This window comes from Megascapheus bottae, chromosome 5, assembly GCF_031878675.1.
Source record: "Megascapheus bottae isolate mThoBot1 chromosome 5, mThoBot2.hap1, whole genome shotgun sequence".
Lineage (NCBI taxonomy): Eukaryota > Metazoa > Chordata > Mammalia > Rodentia > Geomyidae > Megascapheus > Megascapheus bottae.
Window position 1 is genome coordinate 82,623,754 of NC_143513.1, and position 18,991 is coordinate 82,642,744.

An 18,991-nucleotide genomic window follows, 5' to 3' on the forward strand; every position below is an offset into this window, starting at 1 on the left:
TCAAGTGCGCTTGTTTTCTGAAGATGCCTGCCTCTTTCTAGGGCCTTACTCTGGTATCTGGAAACCTGTCGGCTGCAGAGTTTGTGGGAAGAATAGAAGGTCCTTAGTTATGCTGGGACAAAGGGGGTCCCCGAGTCATAGCTCCTGGGAACAAGGAAGATGTGCCCATGATTGGGCAGTCTCTTAACCATAGCAAAGGTGAATTACTTTTGGTTCTTCCTAAAAACTGGTGAAGAGGTCTGCCAACACACTTCACAGCCTCTAGGTGGGTCTCCCAGACCTTGCATGGGGTGAGAACAGCTGACCTGAGAGCAGTGAGCCACCATGCCACTGTATCTTCCTGGCTCCTATGGTATGTGACTGAAAACCAGTGGCTACAGACTTCAAGTCACAGGGAGAGAACATAGACTCAGCAATTGATCTTGGCTCTGAAAGTTTTCACCTGATATAAGTACTAACACTAAGAACTGAAAGGTATGCCTCAAGTCATTTGGTACTCAGCTGTACAGATGGCCATAGTTGCTGAAATTTCTGCTATCAATTCCACACTGAATCTTGGGGAGTTTTCAAAATTGTAGTTTCCAGTTTTATTCAGGATCTGAGTTTCTTGTATATAAAAGGGAAGAGGGCTAAGATTTTATCCTAATGGTCACAAGCTTCTACCTCACACGCAGTCTGGCAAAAACACAGGAATGAACTTGTCTGTGCTCTAACAAAACTTTTAAATTTCAAGATAGATGGGAATTTCATGCAACTTATTACTTTCTTGAACTTTTTGTGCCCATACATTCAACTGTAAACATTTTCAGTTCATACAAAGGAAGGAGGCAGAAGCAGGCTCAGATTGGCTGTCCCTGATGTATCACTGCCTCTCCAAGGACTGGTCTCAAGAGCAGCCACAGCAGCCTCAGGGATGGGTGAGAAATGCAGATATTCTGGTGCCATCCCAGACCCAGAGTAGACTCTGGGCAGGTATGTTTTAACAAGCCTACTAGGGGACTTCACCATCAACCACTTGGGACTCTTGCAAAACCGTGTCCTGAGCCGCAGTTCCACACTGGGAGGGGAGATTCTGCGAGTCTGGAAACTCCCCTGGGTGACAGGGATGGGGTGACACTTGCCTATGCTTTCTCTAGCTGCTGAGAGGAGGCAATGATCTCATTGCCCTCAGTAAGCACCAGCATGCACTTGATCTACTTTGTAGTTGTCACCCCTGATCTTCACGATCATCAAAAGCAGATTTAACAGAGGGTTAATCTATGCCTGTGTGTGTGTGTGTGTGTGTGTGTGTGTGTGAAGTCTCACAAGAGATCTTACCTAAATTCTTTCATTTTGAGGCCTGCTTTTGAAACTGGCCGTGGGGCCGTTCCCATGCCATGAAGCATCCTTTTTCAGTTGTGGTTCTTGGAGTGGTCTTAGGGCTTGAACTCAGGGGCCCTGTGCTTGCTAGGAAGGAGCTCCTAGTTCTTAGTGCCCTTAAACCTTCTTGCCCAGCACTAGTTCTGATGAGAAGATTGCATAGTTTACCCATGGCCTCCACGGGCCAGGAGAGTGATGTCAGCCAGTATCACAGCATTGAGACTAGCAAGTTGAGGAAGGTATCTGGAGATGATTCCAGATAAGACATTTGCCAGAGACAGAAAAAGGAGAGCAGAGTAGGCAGAAACAGTAGAATATGACCATATATGGAAGAAAGAAATTTAGGGCTCAGCAGGTTGTTCAGTATTCCTAGAGGCATAAAATGCCAGAAATTGGGCCAGGTGGGCATATTAGCTGGTGACAAATGTGGCTGGAAAAGCTTCACTAGAAAAATTTATAAAAATTACATGAATCTACTGGGTCGATGTTCCGTTTTTATTGAATGACCAAAGAGAAGAAAAGAGTATGCCAACACATGCACAAAGGATGAGCTGCATTATTATTTTTTTAAAAGCCAGTACTAGGGCTTGAACTCAGGGTTTCCACACTTCCATTTAGCTTTTTTTTTTTTGCTCAAGATTGGTGCTCTATCTTCCATTTGAGCCACACCTCCACTTCTGGCTTTTTGGGCTCATTAGAGTTGGGAGTCTCTCTCTTTTTTTAAAACAAAACCAAACAAACAAAAAAATCCCACCCAGGCTGGCTTTGTTCCTCAGTCCTGCATCTCCCAAGTAGCTAGGATAACAGGCATGAGCCACTGATGCCTGGCTCATTAATGAGCTGAAAACTCAAATGTGGACAGCTGCGGTAAGTCTATGAAGATGACAAATCTAATCTGAGAAGTGCTGTAAGGAAAGTCTTATGAATTGAACTGGTGATGGCTACAGAGCCAGTACCTTGTGAAAGATGAGGCCAAAGTATACTAATTCCCAAGAACCACTAACTCCATTTCAAAGCATCTTAACAAAGTTCACTGAAACGGGGCATTCTTCTACAGCCCTATTTACAACAGAAGCAATTCCAGTACTCATAACGTAAAATGGCTAGAATATTGGTACACAGAAAACCACAAGATGAAATTAACATGCATGATTAAAATTGTTTAACACTGAGGATTAATATGACACAATTTCTTCCCAGTGGAAGTGATTGCTGAGAGTTCTCAAGTCCTGAGAAAAAGTGAAGCAGCTGTCCCATGTGGTGTGTGGCTGTGTGCATCTTTGGTAGGTACTGAGCATCTGCTAAGACAAGTGTTCCATGCAAGTGCCTGGGCCCTACCCCCCAGCCCTTTCTACTTTTCCATTATTTTCCAGGTAGAGTTGTACCTTTTGCCCATGGCCAGCCTTAGGCCATTACGTTTTCTACCTAGTTGGGATGACAGGCTCGAATGACCGTTCTTTCACTAGTTTAGTTGAGATGGGATCTCCCTTAGCTCTGCCCAGGCTAGTCTTGAACTGTGATGGTTCCAATTTTAACAGCTTAAAGAGCTGAGATTACAGGTGTGAGTTATACTAGGCATAGTTTTTATATTTTAAACAAGCTAATGGTAATAATTACTACAATAAATATTATCATTTATTATAGTTAGCCCACAAATAAAGGTCCACAGACATTTTCTTTTTGTGTGATAACCAGCTGAAAAGTCACACATAATGTATGAACTATAATACCTTATCTTAATTTATGGATATAAGTAAAACATGGGTTTAATGGTGACAGAAACAACAAATTAAAACAAATAGTTCTTTGGCTGGGTGTTGATGGCTCACTCCCAGAATCCCAGGTATTTGTGGACTAGAGACGAGTAAGTTTATGTTTCCAGTCCAGCTTGGGCAAAAGAAGTTTGAGTGAGCCCATCTCAACAGATAAAAACCTAGGTGCCATGGTATGCACCCAACTTCCTGATACAGAATTGTAAGGAGGGCTGTGGTCCAGGATACAAGGCAGAAAGTAAGAACTCCACCTCAGAAAAGTCAGCAGCTGAAGCCATGGCCCAAGTGGTAGAGCATATGTTTAGCAAATGTGAATGAGGTGCCGGGTTCAAGTTCAAAACCCACAAAAGAGAAAGGTTCTCTAGACTAAGAAATATTGCCATATAGTGCTCAGATTACTAAGTTGTTGCTACCGATTTGCTGAAAATATACTTTTCATGATTCTCACTTACCAGTCCTTCCACAGGGCTCTGCTTCTCAGCTAGCTTATTCTCCTCTCGGCAGCAAGTGCCTTCGGGTCTTTGACTTAAAAGGGAAGAGGACTTTTTGTTTTTCAGCAAGTGCTTCAGCAGTTCATTTCCCGAGTCTCCCTTGGATGCAGGGGCCCCGGCAGAATGGGGAGGACTTTGGACGGAGGAGGCAGTTTCAGCTGCAGCACCCTCCTCGACCTTTCTGTCGCCTTGCTCCTCCAATTTGGTCTCATCTTGACTCAGGCAGGACTCGGTCTCAGCCTTCTCCAGTTTTATCTCTTCATTCTTGGCAGGAGTTTCTGTGGAGAGCTTATTCACTTCCAAATTTTCCTGAGTCTGCTGACTTGGAACTCCTTGGGAGAAGTCACCACCAGGAAGTTTGCTTTCTGCCTGGGTACATGGCTGGCTTGCTGCTGTACCAGGAGTTGCCGGGCCGACTGGCTCCGGTGCCTCTTGTTCTGCTGGTGGAGGGAGCTCACTGGGTGTGCTCACAGAAGGAGTGGAGGTAGTCTCTGAGAGGCCTGGGGTTGGAGGAGCTGTGATATCTGAGTGGGGAGTCGATGGTGCTTTGGTGGACTCTGTATCATCATCTTTTTTCTTTTTTCTTGCTCTTTTCTTTTTCCCCTTTTCTTCTGGGATTATATCAGAATACAGCTGAATGAGAGACGGCGCTGATCCGGGAAAACATTGTCCATGAGGTGCGGCAGGGTCCTGGGCACATGGCAGATTGCTGTTGGCGACTGGAGGCGTTCCTGGTAATGCAGGTGTAAATGGAGACCTCAAAGGGGACTGCTGGAAGCTGGTCCCAGGAACACTCCCGTGGCCCTGCTGTTTAGCACAATGCAAGTCTGGGCTTCCACCAGGAACGGATGGTGAGTCAGGAACAAACGACGACGACGGAGGTCCCACCAGCCTCCGCTCACTGGTCTGCATGAATGCCTGGGCGGGAGGTGAACTGACAGAGCCCTGTTGGCCACTCTGCTGTAAAGTGGGTCCCATCTGCTGCTGGTGTTGTGGAGACTGCTGAAGAGGTCTTGGGGGCTGCATAAAATCACAAGGTCGTTCGGCACTGTAGAATGGCATCTGGGACACAGATGTCCTGTGGCCCAGCTCAGGGCCCATCAGGCCATGCTGCTCCAATTCCATCCTCTGCTGCAAAGCTCTCTGCCGGTCTACTTCTTGCATTAGCTGGATTCTCTGCCTTTCTTGTTGCTCTCGTAAGCGCTCCTTCCTCTCTCGTTCCTGGAAGCTTTCACTGAAGGGATTGTTGTCATCAAATTCTACTCGTGGTGGTGGTCCACTCTGTGGATTTGTGCTTGGCACTGGACCTGGGGCTGGTGTGCAAGGTTTCATGGGTAATTGTGTGATCGGGGGTTGAATCCTAGGGGGATTGAGAGGCAGGTGAGCAGGGGTGCCAGCAGGCTGCCAACCAGGTAAAGCAGGCATTCTAGCAGGGCTGGTATGGCCAGAGATGACCGGTGTATGTTGCTGGCGCGGAAGCTGCTGCGGCACCATGGGAAAGCTAGGCTGGCTCGCGGTGGGTGGTGTGGCACCAGAAACGAGGGGGGGCTGGGCTCCAGGCATCAGCATTGGGGGGGCCAGGGCACACTGCTGCTGCTGCTGCTGCTTGATCCGATAATCTTCGATCAACTCAGCATGCTCTTTCTGTTGTTTACGAATCTGAAACAAGCAAAGTCGTCACTATTCGTGTTTGTACTGGGTAGGTCTCAAACCACTGGCTGACAATTTTGGTGGGATTATACGTAAGGCAGTTCAATAATAAGAGTGCCAAAAATATGTTGTTTAGATAATGGGAAAAATAAGAACTTACTCAACTTATTAATAAGGCATGATACGCCTCAATTTAAAGTACTAATTATTTTTTTTGGAGGGGGGGTGCATATTTTAGGACTTGAACTCAGGGTCTTGAGCTTTGCTGCTCAAGACTGGTACTCTACCACTTAGGCCATAGTTCTTCTTCCAACTTTTCAGTGGTTACTTGGAGATAAGAGTTTCAACCAACTTTCCTGCCCGGATTAGCTTCAAACTAAAACATGTACAGGGGGAAAAAAAAAGCCAGAAGTGGTGCTGTGGCTCAAATGGTAGAGCTCTGGCCTTGAGAAAACCCAAGGACAGTGCTCAGGCCCTGAGCCCACATCCAGGACTGGCAAAAACAAAAACAAAAAGGAATCGACTATTAAAATTACCTATTTAATAGAAAAAAACAGATGAAAGATACATAGGAAGTAGCTAATTATAGTGCTGTACAAGTTATAGCTCAAGGTCAGCATACCTACAATTTATCTCAAACTTTAAGCATTTACTTGTTATTTTGCTTTTGCAAAAGTTTATTTAAAAAAGTTAACTATAAAAATGTACATGACCAAATTTTATACAGTAAAGTAGTCCCTTTGAAGAGGGGATGCAGATTTCTGATGAGCTGTCATTATTAAATTCATTCTAAGTCTTCTAACATAGTATTTCTTCATATTTTTCTATGTATGTGGTATGGAGGAATTGAACCTAGGTCTTTGTGCATGCTAGGCAAGCACTCTACCACAGGCTAAACTCTTGGCCTTGGATTTCATTCCCCCCGCCCTCCAAATTTGTTTACTGTTATTGTAAAGGTGATTTACAGAGGGGTTATGGTTATGTAAGTCAGATAATGAATACAATTCTTTTTGAAAAATGTCATCCCTTTCATTTCTTAAATACGAAAAATTGTCCCATTTTAAAACAAGATGTGTTTTTACTTTGTATTCCTTACCATTTGCCTAAGGCAAAAAAAAAAAAATCCCGAAATTTTTTAAAAATCTGAGTTCAATAAATAATATAGTTAAACTACTAGTTGAATTAGTCTCTGGTTTCTTCTCAGGCAGCTGTGTGATTTCCATACCCAGTAACTGAGGAAAGGTTTCGTTAAAGCTTTCTTAACCAGTTTAATGGTTGCAGAGGAGGAGCTGCAGGAGACGGATGCAGTAGTGAGATGTGCACGAAGCAGGCACATGACATTAGGGGCACAGAAGGTGGTTACCATGTCTCCTGACAGTTATGATTATTTTACAGCACGCCCTGCACCATACCCAGGACCTCTTTGTGAACCACATCCACCAGGAAAACCAAAACTGCACATGACATAGGAAGACCATCTATGTGAAAGGAAATAACCGAGTTCTGTCAAGATCGCCATAGTCGCCGAAAAGTGTAAAAACTTTCTTAAGTAGGACGAACATTAGGTCCTTCGGGGTAGTTAGTAAGGTATGTGCTCTAATCACCACCCTGGAGAGAGGACCAGGGCTGCTATTAAGCCCAAGACCAGTGCACTTTTTGTGTCCTTTGTTATCCACCTAGGTTACACATGGGTAATACATTGAAGTAGCTGCTTCACGGCTGGTGGCTTGCATTGGAACCCTGTCTATTACCTACCTGCTCCAGCTGTTTCTGAACCATGCTCTGCTGCTCCGTGACATGCTTAAGCTGTTCTGCGTCTTCTTCTGGGAATTCTCTTCCCGCCTTCTTGGCAGTGCGCTGTTTCGCTGAAAGAGCTTTCTTAGATTTTCTGTGTGCACCAATTTGTTCTTCAAGATACTTCTGCTGCATCTGAAGAAGCTGTTGAGTTTCCTGAAGCCATTCTTCATACTGCTTACGCTGAGAGTCATCTGAGGGGGAAAAAAAAAATCAGAATTTCATTTGTGTTAATTTTCTGGAAGGATCAAGATTAAAAGCTATTTCCATTTTGTACAGAAATACAGTTTCACCATGACTATTTAAAAGAAAATTAGAAAACAAAAATGTAAATATGAGAAAGAAATTATGTAACTATAAAATAGCAGATTTTAGGAAATATTTACGAAGAAAGCCAGAGAATACATACTTAGGGCATCAGTTAATATGTATGTACATATTACAAATCCAGTCTTCAAAAATCAGAAGACTTTTACCTAATGAAATGTTTTTTACCTATAGAACTATCAAACTAGCAAATCTACTTATCCAAACTACCTATTCCATCAAATATGCATTTCTATTAATTCAACTTTAGAGATTCTGAAGAGACTACAATCTATGCCACTGAGGACCAGAGAAGAATTAGGCAATCTATGCTAACTTCCCTTACTTTATAAGGCTTTCCTGTTTGTTATTAGAGGAGGGAAAAAATAAAAAGTACAGAAGGAGGGAGACTAGAACATTTTAGAAAGGACACATTTGAAATCTGTTTTATAAGGGAATAGGAGTATTGGCAACACTGATAATTTTTACTTTGTCACATTTTTATAAATAAAGGCATAGTTAAATAAGATCTTTTTTTGTCTCTGAATGCTAATCCATCTCCCACAAATAGCCAGATCTCTTCATCTTGTACCAATATTCTCCTTATTTTCTAAGGGCACTTTACTACACTAATACCCAGTCCCCAAAAAGATCATCTCATGTAGTGAAAAATTCTGAGTATACCTTTATAACTCAGTACAAAACAAAGAAATCAATAAATACAATCCTAAAAGGACATTCATGAAAATAACATCAGTAACAGAATATTGTCATACATTAAGAATCCAACCAAAGCCCATGGGCACAATAAAGCCAGAAAAAGCCAGTTGGTTTCAGTGGTTTGCTTGTTTTAAATGCAAATATAATGTTCAAATTATAATCATAATTAATGTAGGGGAATTTCAAAAGGTCAGACTTTGGGTTTGTTCCTAAACCCAGAAGTTCCAGTACACACATGAACTTGGAATCTAGTCTACTAAATTTGAAGGGCATTTTTCAAGAACAGGCTTTTTCACAAGGTTTCAGAAGTTCTGCTTCTGGTAGAATGAGACCTACCGCAAGGAAAGCCTTTCTGGTTTCTGGAACCAGGAGAGCAGAGGTGAGCAAAATGAAAGATAATGGTGAAAAAAGTTAGCTAAACAGTCTGAAGATTTCAGAAAGGTTCAGTCTGGGGAGAACTTTGACTACTATCCTGAACCACCTTGGGACCCCTAAGGATGGTCAGAGCGGGTTCAGTGGCATCTGCATATCTGACCTTCACACCATGCTGCAACCCAACTACCTACTGGGCACAGTCCCTTCTTTTTCCCCTTTCATGTCTCTGTCTCTTAGGCAGACTGTCATGAGTAAGGAAATGCTCTAATAGACTGTAAAAAGTGCCCAGTCTACAAACAAAAATAGCACAAATGTTCAAGAGAATGGGGAAGATGAATTTTCTGTATTAAAATATGTATCTTTTAATTCTTCATGCACAGCCAAAAGAAAAAAATTAGTAATGACAATACATGCCTGACAGGACAGTGGTGCTTGAGAGAAGAGGAGGCACTCAGGCACCTGGGCTCACAGCAAGACTCCTAACTAACTCCACTGTTCACATAGTCAAACACAGAAAGCCAGACAAGCAATCCCCAGAAAACACGGAACTTATTAGATTTATACTTACTGACAAAGCCTGGACCAAAATTTGGAGGATTAGGCCTAGAAATCTGATGTGTTATACTGCCATCCTAAAATAAGTAAAATTTACAAATATGTTTAATTCCACACTTCAGTTAAAGGGGGAAAAGTTACATAGAAGGTAAAAAAAAATAGATTAAAAAAACTTTTTAATTTTGTAAGATACATTTAATTTAGGAATTTTACAAAGACTAAGATGATTTAGTGGGGTGGCAATCTAATTTCTGAGACTCTAGTTTTATCTCGGCTGAAAACCAACCATACTTGAAAGAAAAAATTAACTTGTCTGAAAAATACTATAGCAAACCAAATGCTCTTAAGAGTATCATACACAATTTGATTCCCATGCTCCTGACATCATCCTGCTAATGAACACATGTCCCATGTTTATCACATGCCACTCCACAGCACATTGTTTATGTGTAACAAGAACTAAGTGCCTAACAACAAACAAACAAAAGGGAAATGCATGCACTTAAAATATCAGTCTTATCTTCAAAATAGTCTTCAGTGAGGGTGGTTAAAGTTTTTTTCATCTAACATTTCCCTAGCAACTACTTCATAAAATAATTTTGCAAATTAGCTACCCAGTTGACTCAAGTTTTGTTAAACATGAGCTGTACACAGGCTAACAATTTAAAGTGAGCGTAGGAGGTCTGTCTTACGTACAATCTTTATAACAATCCAGCAGAGCCACTTGTTACACCAGCATCATACAGGAGAATCTCATGGTGATAGTGGAGTTTCATCTCAGAGCCTTGTACTTGCTCAGCTGGCCCTCTACCATTTCAGCCATGTCTTCCATCATTTTTGCTCTTTTCTGTTTTCCTTTCTTTCTTTTCTCTTTTTGGAACTCTGTGTCTTATACTTCTGCTTACTAGCTGGTACTCTACTACCTAAGCCATGCCTCCAACACTTGCTCTCATTGTATTTGAGATATAGTCTCAAATATATCAAAAGATGTCTTTTGCTAGGGCTAGCCTGGAACTCAGTCTTCCTATTTATGTTTTCCACGTAGCTAAGATGACAGGCTCACACCCATCATGCCCAACTGTTGAGGGAGATGAGGATCTCATCAGTATTTTTGCTGCTTTGGCTGGCACTGAACCTCAAATATCCATCTCATCTCCTTATAAAAACAAAAGACCTCCCTGCTATATATAAGACCTGTATTTTTTGAGTATACCAAATGGTCTCTATCTCACAAAAGATATAATAATTAGCATGGTGAATACAAAAGTTTTAATTGGCAGGGCAAAATTCAATTTCAAAAGGATATAGAAAATAGGGTTTCTTCCCTAAGCAGACTGAAATTTTAAAAATAATGGAGCTGAGCACTAGTAGCTCATCTCATGCCTGTAAACCTACCTACACAGGAAGCTGAGATCTGAGGACTACAGGTCAAGGTCAGCCTGGGCAAAAAAAGTCCCTAAGACTCTTATCTCTAGTTAACCAGCAAAAAGCCACAGCGAGCTGGGAGCTGGTGTCTCATGCCTGTAAATCCTAGAAACTCAGGAGGCTAAGATCAGAGGATCAAGGTTAAAGCTAACCCAGGCAGAAAAGGCCATGAGACTCTTATCTCAAATTAACCAGCAAAAAAGTCCGAAGCAGAGTTGTGGCTCAAGTGGAAAAATGCCAGCTTTGACCAAAAAATGGTCAGGGACACTGTCAAGGCCCTGTGTTAAAGTTCCAGGGCGAGCAGCATGCATGCATACATGTGCATTTGCACAATCCCACTCTTATACCCTCCCCGCCCCCCCCCACACACATAGAGCCTGAAGTGGTGAAGGTGCGGCTCAAGTGGTACTCAAGTGTCCGCCTTGAGTGGAAAAGGCAAGTAAGAGTGCAAGGCCTGGAGTTCCAGACTCTACCAGCACACAAGAACATACTCATACATGTAGAAAAGGAGCATTTTTAAACTTCCAAGACTGCATAAAGATTTATGCTTCAAGCTAACTATACCAAGCAATAATGTATTAATTAGAATGATTACAAATAGTATTTTCTACTGTTTCCAGTAGCTCATGTATTAAATAGAATGGATAAGACATGAAGTCTTAGTAAATGAAAATCCAGAAGCCCCAAGTCCTTTGTTTCCCTTCAAATGACTTCCTTTCTCTCCCAAGGGTACAGATGTTCTTCAGAAATTACATCCAGTATTTAAAACCGTTATTCCTCCTTTATTGCTCCTGTGCTGACAGTGTGTTCTGGGGGTTTGGGTGTCCAGAGCAACTACTTCATCCTAGAAAGGGCTCACTTGGACTGGACCACATCCCCTCCACAAGTGAGTGACCCAAGCAGCATTACCTGCGCAGCTGACTGTGGCACCAGACTCTGTCCTTCAGTGTTCTGCGGCCCAGCCATCGAGTGGCCCATGAAGGGGAATCTGAAAGTGGGAAGCACTGGGTATCAGATGAACAGCATTTATAACTAAAAATGACCTCAAGTGCTGACCTGTTCCCCCTGTCTCCCCCCCACCCCCCAAGTTGTGGGGCATGAACTCTGGGCCTGGAAGCTGTCCCAGAGCTCTTCAGCTCAAGGCTAGTGCTCTGCCACTTGAGCCACAGTACCACTTCCGGTTTTCTGGTGGTCATTTGGAGATAAGTGTTTCATGGAACTTCATGGGCTTTGGTGTCCAGACTGGTTCTGAACCTTGATCCTCAGCTCTCAGCCTTCTGAGTAGCCAGAATGACAGGCATGAGCCACTGTGCCTGGCCTGGCTACTCTCTTCTAGGCAAAGAGGAGCAGCAGCAATCATATGCCCAGCAGATCTCCTCCCTCTACCTATCAAGTACAGGTTGAGCATTTTCAAGTCACGTGATAAAAGCAAATCCACAAGGACCACTAGGGCTGTATGAGAACCATTATTTGAGCTTGAACCCTTAAAATCATTCACTCGAGCCACAGGGTCCTAGCTTGCTGGCAAGCGCTCTATCACTTGAGGCACAATTCCAGCCATATTTGGATAGACAGGGTGAATTCCTGCTTTTGCCTGGGCTTGGCCTTAGACCCAATTTTCCAACTTATGCCTGATACCTGTGTGCCATCACAACTTGGCTCAATGGACTTTAAAATATAAATTCGCTGGGCGTAGTGGCTCAGGCCTCTAATCCTAGCTACTTAGGAGGATGAACTCTGAGTCTGGCACAAAGGACCTGAGACTCTTATCTCCAATTAAACTCTAGAAAATGGGAAGCAGGGCTTGGCTTCAGGGTAGGATGGTAGCCTTGAGCTGAAGGGCTCAGGGACAATGCCCAGGCCTGGGGGTAGGGCAGTAGCCTCAGTGATTAAGAGTTAGCTATTAAGAGTTTAGAATATATCCTTCTAACTTTCTTTCCCCAGACCTCGGATTCATTTGTCACCCTCCCCACAAGGCTGGTGCAAGTTTACTGCAGGGGTTATACACCTGTGCAGTCCTCACTCTATGGATCAGGCTATTCCCAGAAGGGATGCCTCATTCCACTTTCTCAGGACACACAGAGAACACCAGTACCACCACACACCTAGGTGTCATGGGTATCATGAGTACCTGGTACTCGAAGAATTCTAATTCTGAGGCCGAAAATTTTAAACTAAAAGCTAAATAAAATTTAGCACATCTTTCTAGCCGGCCTGCAAATGTAAAGTGCAAACAGGGGACAATACAATCAGCAGTACGATAATTGCTTCCAGTAAGAAATAGGTATCTGCAGCTCTTGATAGAAAATAAAACTAACACATGAACTGATACTTACTACATTGAAATTATAGCAGTTATTAGGAGTACTGCTAAATTTAATGAATTATAAGCATATCATAAATGTAACCAGTAACTATGGGGCTTGAACACAGGGCCTGGGCACTAGCCCTGAGCTGCTTTTAAGGCTAGAACTCTGCTACTTGTGACATAGCACGACCTTTGGCTTTTTCTGGTATGTGGTACTGAGAAATCAAACCCAGGACTTCATGCATGCAAGTACTCTAACCACTAAGTCATATTCCCAGCCCATAGAAACTATGTTTCAAATATGGCATTTCCTTTGTAATACATAATGTATTTTTTCTTTTTTTGCATATAAATGTACTTAGAAAAATTTCAAAGGCTTCACTGAAATGCTAAAAGTGCCTATGAAAGGAAGAGGTTAAGAATCCATTACAGGGACGAATGCTACCAAACACTGCTCAATAAAAAAAGAAAAGACAAAAATCACTAGAAATCAGTCTGCTTTGTTCTCAACAGTGCCTCTTAATTATGTCCAGAGAATCTCAACAGCTGAAAAGAAGTACACACTAAGGTCTGAAAGTCCTCTGAAGGGTATTTATCTTAAATCTGTGTAGATTTTTATATTCAATTCTGTCATCATTCAGATTGCTTTTAACTATTTTTTTCAAAAACATTCAACTAATTTGAAGCTTTATGCTTCTTATTACATTGACAGAGGATCAGAAAAAGCAAAATTCGTAACCCATGCATGAGTCTCACCAAATACACAGCTGTGTAGACTGTCCCTACAAAGCCTTACTCACTATAGCTGAAGTGAAGAAACCTGCAAGTAAAAACTATGGAATTGTGATGGTGGTTTGTTTTTTGTTGTTGGTGGTGGTGGACTTGGGGCTTGGACTCTGGATTTGGCTGCTGTCCCTGAGCTCTTCAGCTCAAGACTACCCAATTACCCCTGGGCCTAGTCATTGACCCTGAACTCTTCAGCTGAAGGCTACCACTCTACCCCTGAGCCATAGCCCCATTTCTCATTTTCTAGTGAGTAATTCAAGAGTCTCTAGGTCTTTAGTGCCTGGGCTGGCTTTGAACCTTGATCTGCAGATCTCAGCCTCCTAAGTAGCTAGGATTACAGAGATGAGCCACCATACCTGGCTCATGATGGTGGTTCTTGACAGAAATCTAAGAAAAACTGACTTGTGGCTTTTAGCCTTAGGGGTGACAATTTCATAATCACTCAGTGATTCTCATAACCATTCTTAACACACAATTCTCACTTTCCTCCTAGGGGTTAACATATGACACATTCTTCAGCTATCCCATCTCAATTCCTCTTCAGTTTCTCTCCTGATTCAGTTAATATGGCTTAATTACCGCCCCACCTTCTTTTCTGGTCATGGAGTTTAAAACTCTGGGCTTGGGCACTTCCCCTAAGCTCTTCAGCTCAAGGCTAGCGCGCTACCCCTTGACGCACAGTGCCGTTCTGGTTTTGTGGTGGTTAATGGGAGGATAGAGTCTCAGGGACTTACTTCCCCGCTGGCTATCAACTGTGATCCTAAAATCTCAGGCTGCTGAGTAGCCTGGCTGAGTCACCAGTGCCTGGCTTACCCATAACTGGTTTCAATTTCCTGACTGATCAAGTCAGTCTTCCACATCGCTATTTGGTATTTTATAAGGTTTGCCCTCCTTAATAGTCTACCACGTCTGATTCTATGCAAGTAATGTCAACAGTCATTATGTCTGGGGTGCAGTGTCTGTGTGCGCTCTCTAGGACCAGCAGTGACTCTACGCGCCGTCACACGCCCCATGGGGGGAGCTCACCCACCTACCTGTTCATCACCATGGCTGGCATGCCCAGGCTGCTCTGGGCCATGACTTTGTTGATGCCTTTCAGGGCCACCATTTTGGCTTTCATGATAGGATCTGTAATTGCATCAAAATCTAAAAAGGAAGAGCGTTTTAGAGTTACAGATGTTACAGTACTTGGGGTTCAAGACAAAGTAAGTATTACAAACCATTATCAACTCTCTCAGCTGATCCTTTAACGACCATTACCTGTTTCTATAACACATCGGGAATTATGAGCTAGTAACAACCATATCCTGCAGTTAATTGCATCAGTTAAAATAAGAAGTCTATCAAGTGTAATGATAAAAAATGTAAAAGCCATAAAAATGTGAACACATATCAAGCAGAATGCTTAGTTTTTGCATTCTTCAGATATGTACACTTACTGACTGTTGGTTCTCCTATTCATACTCAGAGGTATGCAGACCATTTTGACTCCATTGCTTGTTGTAATTATTTTTAAAATTAAGTAAGCCAATGGGAGTAAATTAACTTGTGTGAAAATAAATGGCCAAGTGTTTGTCGTGCACAAAAGAAACTTTATTATCATAATTTTCTTAAATTTTATCTTCCCGTGACTCTGAAAAAGATATGGTACCCATGGGTTGGCAAACCCAACTAAGAAGCTGCCTCAAATTTCTATTAAACTATACCGTAAATAGTGAAATTGAATGTGGTTTGTAACTAAGTTATAACTAGAAGGAATTGCTTTCACTTTCAAGTTGCAGAATTCTCAGTTTTCTATTCCACAGGTAATTTCTCTCACCCACCATAAAGCCTACAGCAATAATTTTGAGACAGAAAATGGAATTCCTACCAATGTTAGGGAAGAATGGCTCTGACCGCTGACGAATCATGGCTTGCATTTGTCGTTGCTGCTGCTGTTCTTGCCTCTCTTGATCCAAAAGATCCTGCAGGAGCAGAGGCTGTTCCTCTAGAAGGAGGGGTCTCTCTCTATTCTGCTGGGCTAACGTTTGAGGAATCATTAGCTGTTGAGGTCCAGACATGCCAGTGGTACTGGACTGATTTGTGAGAGGCACATTTTGATTTGTAGGTTTTCCTGTCCCCACACTGTGGTTAACAGCTGACTGAGCCTGAATGAATCCTGGATTTACTTGCACACCCTGAGAAAAAGCATGGTTTACTCTAGAGACGATTGTTACATTAGAATTCATGGAATTATCCAAAAGAGAGCCAGGTGGTGCCATTAAGGTAGGAGGTAAACTCACCACATGGCTAGAGGGTGAAACTGGCAGAGTTGGAGGGGGAGACCCCAGGGGCCTACTGTCTGAATTATCAGCCTTTTCACTGGCTAGTAAACTTGAGAGGACAGGAGTGGATCCCATTATATCACAAGCATTCGTCCCATCCCGGGCAGGCAGTGGTGAGGAGGAGCTCGGCACAGAACCAGTGTTGGAGCCAGCACTTTCTTGACTGGTTCTCTTCTCAAGCAGATCTGGATCAGAAGGCAGCAAAGAAGTCTTGTCCCCATCACGCAGGTCTGACTGAGCAGAAGTTTGTGAGCAAGGAGTGTTAATACCATCTTTATTCTCATCACTTTTCTCAATTTCACATCTATTTTCTTCCTCAGTATTTGGAGACCCAGTTTCTCTCTTTACCTTCTCACTGGCAGTAGTGGAATTTTTATGTGGCACAGAGTTATCAGAGAGAACAACGGTTTTGTCTTCTTGCTCCTTTTTTGTTTCAGCAGATACACATGGATTATCTAGCTTCTCATCCATGGGAACGTGCAGGTCCAGTTCCTCATTGAACACGCTCTTCTTATCCCCCAAGTCAAGGTCTGGGTCTGTGTACGCAATGATATCAAACTCTCCTGACCTCAAGAGGTCATCGAGGTTGGGATCATTTGTTTCTAAATTGTCTAAAGTGTCCAATTCATCTCCTTTTCCATCCTCTGTATCCAAATTTAAGTTTTCAAGATCTTCATCATCTAAGTCTTTGACTTCAACGCCATCAAGGTCTTTAACATCCAATTCTTTCACAGAAGGGTCATCAGAGTCTAGCTTTTCTTCCAGACCATCAGAATGACTGGTAATGTGCAAATTATCCGACGCTGTCTCAACTGGGGCAGATGCTGACATGGGAGCTTCAGGAAACTCACCAGCCAAGGGATGATTCAGAGGCCTCATCATCATAGAAGTGGGATGACTTTGCTCTTGCTGAGATGATGGCACTGGTTCCAAATCCGGATGCGCTGGAATCTGGTGAGGTAAGCCCTGGGGTGGCCGTCTTAAGGCCTCTGGATGTCTGGGACCTGGGAAGTCTGCCCGGGGAATCAAGTTTCCATGTCTTGCATGAGGGGACTCTATCATGCTTCCAGGAGAAGCGGTGAAAGGCAGTCGAGGCCGCCCGTCAGGGGCCCTATGCCTCAGCTCAATAAATGCTTGGCCTAGTATGTTGTGCTGCTGAACTGGCAGGCCTTGTGGTGGGAAATGCTGAGGAAGCCCAACTGGATTAGCCATTGTGGAGTTACTTAAAGATCTAGGCATTTCCACAGACATTGATCTTCTTAGGTGTGGGGGAATGCCAGATCCTTGAATTTGCTGAGGAGGCACAAGAAAGCGATCCTGACTAGACATGGTTCCGTGGGTACCTCCAGGAAATCCAAACCTGAAAAAAAAAAAAAAACAAGCCAACAAAAATAAACAATAAAGCATTATTACGCTGAAGCCAGAACTGTGATAAAAAAGGAAAAGAAGTTTTTAGTTAAATTATAGATAAAAAAAGGAACTACTGCTAAACACAAAGACTTATGAAACAGGACTGGAAAGACTTTATAGGCCTTGGTACATGGCACAAAGACAGGTATTTGGAGATTGAACACACTAATAGACCTACTTGCTTGTAGGAAGTGAGAAGAATAAGATGAAAAAGAAAGGAGCCAGATGCCAGGTGCCTCACGTCTGTAATCTTAGCTACTCAGGAGGCTGAAATCTAAGAACCACAGTCCAAAGCCTGCTGAGGCACTGGCTGAATCTATTAGACTCTTATCTCCAATTACCCACCAAAAAAGCCAGAAGTGGAGCTGTGGCTCAAGTGGTAGGAGCTTTAGCCTTGAACAAAAACAAAAACAACACAAAAACCTTAGGAACTGTGCCTACCAAGACCCTGAGTTAAAGATAAAATATGCAAATGCTTTGCTGAAACATGTTATTTAATCTTAGAAAGAAATACAGGTAAATAAAAAAAAATACATGATTGGGGCCGGGAGTTTGGCCTAGTGGTAAGAGTGCTTGCCTAGCATGCATGAAGACCCAGGTTCGATTCCTTGGTACCACATACATAGAAAAAGGCTGGAAGTGGTGCTGAGGGTCAAGTGGTAGAGTGCTAGCCTTGAGAAAAGCCCAAGAACAGTGCTCAGGCCCTGAGCTCAAGCCCAGGACTGAGGAAAAAAAAAGAACATGATTCAGGGGCCAGCAGTTTGGCCTAGAATTCACGAAGACCTGAGTTCGATTCCTCGGTACCACACATATAGAAAAAAGCCAGAAGTGGTGCTGTGGCTCAAGTGGTAGAGCTCTAGCCTTGAGAAAACCCAAGGACAGTGCTCAGGCCCTGAGCCCAAACCCAGGACTGGCAAGAAAAAAAAAAAATAAAAGTAATGTACTTACTACCTGACGAATATAGCTGTAAGCCCTCTACATGCTATCCTGAAAATAAAATACAGTAAGTGGAAAAAAAAGTGTTAGCTCAAGAAAAAAACCAACCAAACAAAACTACCAAACACATAGCCAGGTGGTTCTGGTGGCCAGGTGGTGCAATCCTATAGTCCTAGCTACTCACGAAGCTAAGATCTGAGGACCATGGTTCAAAGCCAGCCTGAGCATGAAACTCTGTGAGCTTCTTATCTGCAATTAACCACCAGAAAACCAAAGTGGTGTGGCTCAAAGTGGTGGTAGAACACTAGCCTTGAGCCAAAGAGCTCAGGGACAATGTCCAGGCCCACACTTCAAGCTCCACAACTAACAAAAAGAAAGAATGAGAGAAGGAGAGACAGAGACAGACAGAGAGAAAGAGGGAGAGGGAGGGAGAGAGAAGAAAGTGAGAGAGAGAAGGAAAGAGGAGACAGCAATGGGCTTAAATTATAACACAATACAAAGATACAGATAACAAGATGAAATACGCTATCTTCTAAAAGGCATATGTTAAAAGAAATTTTCTCCTTACTGTATCTAGGGCATACCTTTATTTGGCTTTGACCACTGTACAAACACTTCAAAAAAGGAAATATGGTCATAATTCATCACTGCCAACTTTACAATCAGATTCCATTACAGAAAGTTCCTAAATGGAATTGTCCTTCCAATCTGAAACTGACCATACATATTTAGATTTTCGTTTTTAAAATAAAAATAGAATTCGGAGAAGACAAATTCCAT

The 18,991-nt window shown here is 42.8% G+C and overlaps 1 protein-coding gene across 10 annotated transcripts in view; it reads right to left on the minus strand.

Annotated features, from left to right (window-relative positions):
• Kmt2c (lysine methyltransferase 2C) overlaps nucleotides 1-18,991 on the minus strand; it is a 203,292-nt gene that overhangs the window by 22,765 nt on the left and 161,536 nt on the right. For all 10 annotated transcript variants that reach the window (XM_090333583.1, XM_090333576.1, XM_090333579.1 and 7 more), the window contains 6 exons: nucleotides 15,412-17,225; nucleotides 14,576-14,687; nucleotides 11,357-11,435; nucleotides 9,036-9,099; nucleotides 7,028-7,260; nucleotides 3,584-5,281 (listed from right to left, as the gene is read on the minus strand). In XM_090333583.1, coding sequence (XP_090189709.1) covers nucleotides 3,584-5,281; nucleotides 7,028-7,260; nucleotides 9,036-9,099; nucleotides 11,357-11,435; nucleotides 14,576-14,687; nucleotides 15,412-17,225 — 4,000 coding nt within the window. The remainder of the gene's footprint in view (nucleotides 1-3,583; nucleotides 5,282-7,027; nucleotides 7,261-9,035; nucleotides 9,100-11,356; nucleotides 11,436-14,575; nucleotides 14,688-15,411; nucleotides 17,226-18,991) is intronic.